The sequence below is a fragment of the Mesitornis unicolor genome, unplaced genomic scaffold (assembly GCF_000695765.1).
Source record: "Mesitornis unicolor isolate BGI_N332 unplaced genomic scaffold, ASM69576v1 scaffold52942, whole genome shotgun sequence".
Lineage (NCBI taxonomy): Eukaryota > Metazoa > Chordata > Aves > Mesitornithiformes > Mesitornithidae > Mesitornis > Mesitornis unicolor.
This window is the reverse complement of record NW_010169533.1, coordinates 25734-31949: the sequence shown is the minus strand read 5'-3', so window position 1 is coordinate 31949 and position 6216 is coordinate 25734. Positions and strand designations below refer to the sequence as shown.

The 6216-nt window shown below is 36.1% G+C and overlaps 1 protein-coding gene across 1 annotated transcript in view; it reads left to right on the top strand.

Moving 5' to 3' along the window:
* Positions 1-2355: 2355 nt before the first annotated feature.
* The window catches only part of SRPK2 (SRSF protein kinase 2), a gene marked incomplete at its 5' end in the record, with an annotated part of 29507 nt that continues 25646 nt past the window's right edge, over positions 2356-6216 (top strand). The window contains 3 exons of the mRNA XM_010179361.1: positions 2356-2521; positions 4493-4518; positions 5957-6203. Of these exons, the coding sequence (XP_010177663.1) occupies positions 2356-2521; positions 4493-4518; positions 5957-6203 (439 nt within the window). The remainder of the gene's footprint in view (positions 2522-4492; positions 4519-5956; positions 6204-6216) is intronic.

Sequence of the window (6216 nt, the reverse complement as noted above, 5' to 3'; positions counted from 1 at the left end):
CCAGTCCCTAACGTTCTGTGATTCTGTGATAGTAAATAATCAGTTTAATGGGTCAGTATGATCTGGTTCATTGAATGAAACAGAACGTTACTATTAGAAACTTTCTTGATGTGAAAGTAAACATGTGGCCTTTACAAGGGGAAAATACAGCCTTCTAATTTACGTTTTTGATTGTAGTAACAGGATCTGTCGTAATTTTTCAGTCACAATACATTGCACATTTTGGTTTTCTCCTGTTTCAGTGGACAAATAAATAAAAACTAGGAGTGTTTTCCCTGTTCTCCATCATCTCAGAGAACAGTGCAAAGCATGTCCACGTAGTACATGTTTCCTTACTGGTTTAGTGGTTTTTAGGATGAAGCAGTCTGATCCACATTTTAAGACAGCTGAGAACATTATTTCTAATTATAAAATTCTAGCAGAATGGGCCTTATGATAAAGTCATGGAACTGCTTGAGATTCTAGAAAATCATCTGGTTTTGCTTTGTGTGTGTTTGTTTTTCCAAAAATACTCCTCAGCGCAATTAAAGACAAAGCTGTCACCCTGACACTGTTACATCAAAGGGGGAAAGGCGATCTTTCTAGAGTGGGAGATACCAAAACTAATTTCACATGAATTCCACTTCTACATATTGAGTGGAACAGTCTTGGTTTTGATTTTCTTCTTCTGAATGTGTATGACTTTCAGTGAACTCTGGAATCTTTTTTTTCCTTGGCCTCGGGATTACAGACGTTCAGTGGTAATTTCTGAGGTGGTCTGCAGTGTAGTGGGGAGGGGAAGAGCCTGTTATAATCTCTTTGTGTTGCTGTTAATGCCTCTTCTAAAATTTGAGGTCACTTAACCACTATCTACCTTCCCAGTATAAACCAGTCTGTCTTTAACATTTCTTATTTTGAGACATACTGTATGTTCTTTTAGTTCCTTTGGCAAGTAGTCAAGCATATTTTGGATCTGCAGGAAAAAAAATCCAGACTTTCAAGAATGCAACAGTTTTTTAGGTGTACCACTGGCACTGATGCCGAGTCCTGCTCCAATGAACATCCAGTTTTTATGTAAAGACATAGAAAAAAAGCTTTTCAGAAAGGTTGCTGTCCCAGTCTAGCTCCAGAACCAGAGGAAGCAGAGCCATGCCCTTGAGGTGTTCCTAGGGTACGTTATCCTGAATGTGAGTATCACACACGCTGCTTGAGCTACCTGGAGTGCTGGACAGATGTACCAGCCTGCTACTGCCTTGGGATGGGCTGGTGGATGAACGTCTTCGTGTTCTGCTGCTCCTGTTTTGAACCAACGTGGATTGCTTTTGAAGTTCAGCCTAGCTGGTTACGTCTTAAAGGATCCTGAGAGCACAGAGCTTGCTGATGTTCCTGTAGCTGGAACTCATGAGTTTGGAGGCCTGTTTCCTTCTGTAGAACAGTCTCTAAAAATCAGAAGAGGTCTTTTAAGAAGGGTCAGTTATATCTCTGCTTTTTTTTCTTTCTTGCTGCTATTTTTCTACAATATTTTTAGGTGATCGTACCAATAGCTTAGTTTCTGCTGTGATGTTATTCTGTACTGAATAATTGTAATAATGGATTTCCATGGTTTATCATACCTAGGTCTTACCTAAAATACTTTTAGTATCATACAAACCATTATATTTCTATTCCAGTGAGAATTTGACAAATTTTTTCACTGTGCAAAAATTATGCTTTCATTTTAATCCCTGAATGCATTTTTAAGAGTTTAGATACACAGTTTTACATGAGTTAGCAGAATTTAGCTGCAGAGAGTATGAAACATTAGTGGAGAAATACATGTGACAAACACAGGTAGACTAATCCTTACGTGATGTCTTGATCACATTAAAAGCTGAATTACTGTTGGAATTCTAAAGAAAGCTGTAGTTAGCATTTCATCCCAGCAACACATTTCCTGTTTTGCTTTTTGTTATAATAAATTTTAAAAAGGTTATTCAGTAGCCAGTCTTGGGTTACAGCATGTAGTTCTTGCAGTGTTTTATTTGGAATAACTGTCTCTTAAACAGTGAACCAGAGTGAATCAGCTTTTCTGACTGAGCAGCCAAATTCCTTTTTCAAAGGAAGATCTATCATGGTTTTTTACTCATGTGCAGATCAGCTAAAGAGCACTTGGGACATGCAAGTCTAAGAGCAGGTTGCTGCCATCAAGGCAACTCATCCAGCCAGCGTTTCACTTATTAATGTCTCAATAACTGGATTTATGAGCTAAATAAATTACCCTGTCAGGCCACATATGGACTGCAGGCAATTGGTTGAACTTCTCTGTACTAATAATAAATATATTTAGCTTGGTCTGGGTCATGAAAATAATTTTTTTAAAAATCCTTTTGTAATTAGGTACTTCAAGGTCTAGATTATCTACACAGCAAGTGCAAGATCATTCATACAGATATAAAGCCAGAAAACATTTTGATGTGCGTGGACGATGCCTATGTTCGTAGAATGGCTGCTGAAGCTACCGAATGGCAGAAAGCTGGTGCTCCTCCTCCCTCTGGCTCAGCAGGTATAACAGTATATTGAAACGTAATGTAGTAAAGTTCCATCGGTATGTTAACACTAACAATATTCTATTTAATGAAAATTCACATTTTTAATAATTGTGTGTGAAAAATGCATGTCTGGTTAATTCTTACTCCTGCCTGAAAACTATCAGGGTAATGCTTCTCAGTTTTGGACATTGAAGTTTTTAGCCACACTGGAGCCTGCATCTCTAATATTGACAATAATTGTTAGTCTTATCTAAATTATGTCTCTAATTCCATTACAAGTTCATCAACACCCTTGTGAAACTATCTGCCCTCTCGTCAGTTAGAACTTATTCTCAGAATGCAAAGTCTTAAGAGTCCATAGTTTTTCACCCTTGAAAATGGAATTTGTTTTGCCCAGCTGAATTAACGATAAAGCCTTCTCCCTAGCACTCTATCTGCAATGTTTTATGTTAAACTTGCCAAGAGTTTAGATAGGAACTGTACGCTATGTTTAGTTAGGAGAAACCAAGGTGAAGAAGTTCACAGCAATTGATAAAGACAAGCAAGGAGGAAATGTGGCTTTTCTAACGATCTTTAGTACCATGGTTGCTATTTATTTGCCAATCCAGCACATCAGCTACAGGCAGTGGAGAAATACCAACATTTAAATCCCATTGTAATATTGTCAGAGGTATAATAAAATACCTGCTGTATCAGGAACAAATACTGTGGTCCAAATCCATAAATACTGCACAGTAATATAGACGTTAAAATGCAAAATCTTATAAATCATGAATATATTGCATTGAATTTTACATAATGAGTGATCACATAGCTAAAGGCTATATGTTATTTGTGTGGGAAGTAACTTGATTTTGTTCGTGCAGCCTTTATATTGCTTTCTGACATTAACATAAATATTATTTTAAGGAATATATTGATGGAGTTCTTATCGCACTTTGTTCATAGCAAATTGTAATTATATCTATGGATTTCCACATAGGAGTTGAAGATGTGTTTTCTTTACAGCATTTCAAGAGTAGGTTCTGCGTAATTCCCCTTTTTAGAGCAGTGATGGTACTCAAGTTTAAGAACCTTAAGTCAGCCTTTTGGAAAACCTTGCCCTTTAAGGGGCAGACAAGCATTTTTTTTCCATGAACTTAGCAGCATGAGCTGAACCTGTAAAAGAACTGAAGTCTCAACTGTCTCTGTTTTTTATTTTGCATTTGTTATTTGCCATATGCCTATGGGTCTAAAGAAGTTTGTGACGGGTTCTCCTCCTCTCTTCAGTTCCTCTTTCTCACTTCCACTTTACCTCTGTCTCCCATATTTGGTTATTTTTATTTGGTTTGATTTTTGGTTTGATATTTTGGCTTGCATTGCTGTTCTGTGCATTTTCACAGTTAGCGTTGTAATATCATCACGTCCAGTCTTTGATGGGGTCCTTCTGAGAGATGCTCAGGAAGAGTTCGTGCTGGAGATGCCTTTTCTGCAGTGGTGTGCTTTGTCCCACAGGCACGTTTTCATGCCTTTGGTCCTAGCAGTCAGACTGCCTTGTTTCAGAAGGAAGGAAACATGAATATTTGACTTTTCTGTTGAGCGCAACACGGTAGTCTTTGTTGATATTCCCTGAACCACTTAAAATCTGTCTGTACCTGCTTAGTCAGCTGACTACTTACATCTCATCTGTGACAACTCTGCAGTCATTGAATGTTTTCTGTCCACTCTTTACTGATTCAGACTTTCCTTTCTGACTTTGATTAACTCTCCACCAAGCACAACAGAGTGAACAGAAATTGATGCTAGCTCCTTCCAATTCCAGATGCTCTAACGGAGACATCAAATGATTTCAGGCAGCAGGTACTTGTAAAGAGTAAAAAATATGACATTAAAAAAATAATCACTGCTTATATTTAGTTAAGAATATTTTTACATGATTTCTAGTCTTTCTGCTTTTATAGAGTTGCTATTATAAAAATATACCTTTATTTTTTTTTTCTTTTTAGTGAGTACAGCTCCACAACAAAAGCCTGTAAGTATTGTTATGTAATTCAAATTGACTATCTTATTTGCTGTGTTTCTGTAGGTATTAGTAGGTATTAGACTGTTGGTAGTCTCTACCGTTTTTAAAAGCTTCCTTTGAATAAAGCTTTTATTTTTCAAAGAACACTTTTCTTCTAATGTCTCTGGCCTTACCAGTTCGAAGCACAGTATTTATCTGATGGAAACTCATAGACTTATAATTCTATAGCTATGTCAAAGAAAGTGAAACATTGCCATTTTCATCTCTCGAGGAATGAGCCATTCTGTTCAGATCCTTACAAAAATATGTGCATGCACTAAATATCACGCACTGCAGATAGCTTAAGGACTTCAAGGCCTTAATCATCAAGGCCTTAACGGAGAGGTTTTTTTATGAGGTTTGAAAGGTCTTATGCCATATACATATAGGAAATAACCACTGAAAATACAGCTGTTTAGAAACATTTAAGATCAAAACTGCTTCCTGTCTGTCTGTACAGAACGTATATAATTTCATTGGGCATACGACATGGATGAAAATAAACAGGATTGTCAAATTAACTGTCTAGTTTTGACTGTCCCGTAGCTTCTTTTGAAGGTAACAGGATTTAAAGATAAACCTTTGAAAAAATATTTCTCTTTGTTCCTACTTTATTTTTGAATTATGTGAGGATTTCGTACTGTACATATCGAAACAATGAATGAAAACTAGATAGATCTGATTTATCAAATAGTAAAAATAGAAGTCAAAATTCAGTTAAAGCAACTGAAAATAAAAGGAACTGTTTCAATCCTAGATCAGATGTGTTAATTTTTCTTTTCCTTGTTACTGTACCTGAGTTTTTCAATCTTTATGTTATATAAAATGTGAAACTTTTCGTAATGGCCATCTGTTGTTTGTGATTCATATGTTTTGGGCTAGAAGTGAATAATAAAAATGCCTTCCTTTCACAGGGAAATAGCTGAACAGCACAGGATTTGTTTAAGATTCTTTACCATTTTTGATCTGGCTTGCTTGTATCATTTTTCTCAGCTGGTCATTGCCTGCATTGTACAGAGAGAGAAATAATGTATAAAATTTACATGTAAATTACTAGATGTGATAGCAGAATATCTTCCACATGCAATATCATCTGTGGATCTAGATTAAGATTATTGTGCTAGTCAAGATTATAGGATCATAGGAATTTTACTCTGGCATCCTAGATGTATTTTACTCTTGTATTCAACAACCGACCATGTAAAAAGATGAAAAACTATGTAGTTTTTTGATAGCTTTTTTTTGCTCTGTATAACCCTACCTCATTCTTGATTTGAAGTAAAATGGAAGAAGCAACTTATTCCCATCTGATATTTCAAAATAAAAAGTAATCTTATTGCAAGTGAATTTAGCGTGAGATGCCTTGAGATTAATTGTTTTTTTCCCTTTGTTTGTATTAATATTTTAGGTTGGAAAAATATCCAAAAACAAAAAGAAAAAACTGAAGAAAAAACAGAAGAGACAAGCTGAGCTGTTAGAAAAACGCCTGCAGGAAATAGAAGAACTAGAGCGAGAAGCTGAAAGGAAAAAAATAGAAGAAAATGTAACCTCAGCTGTACCATCAAATGAACAAGAAGATGAGTACCACCCAGAGGTGAAACTAAAAACAGCTGATATAGAAGAGGTAGTAGATGAAGAACCTGGAAATGATGATGGTTAGTATTACCT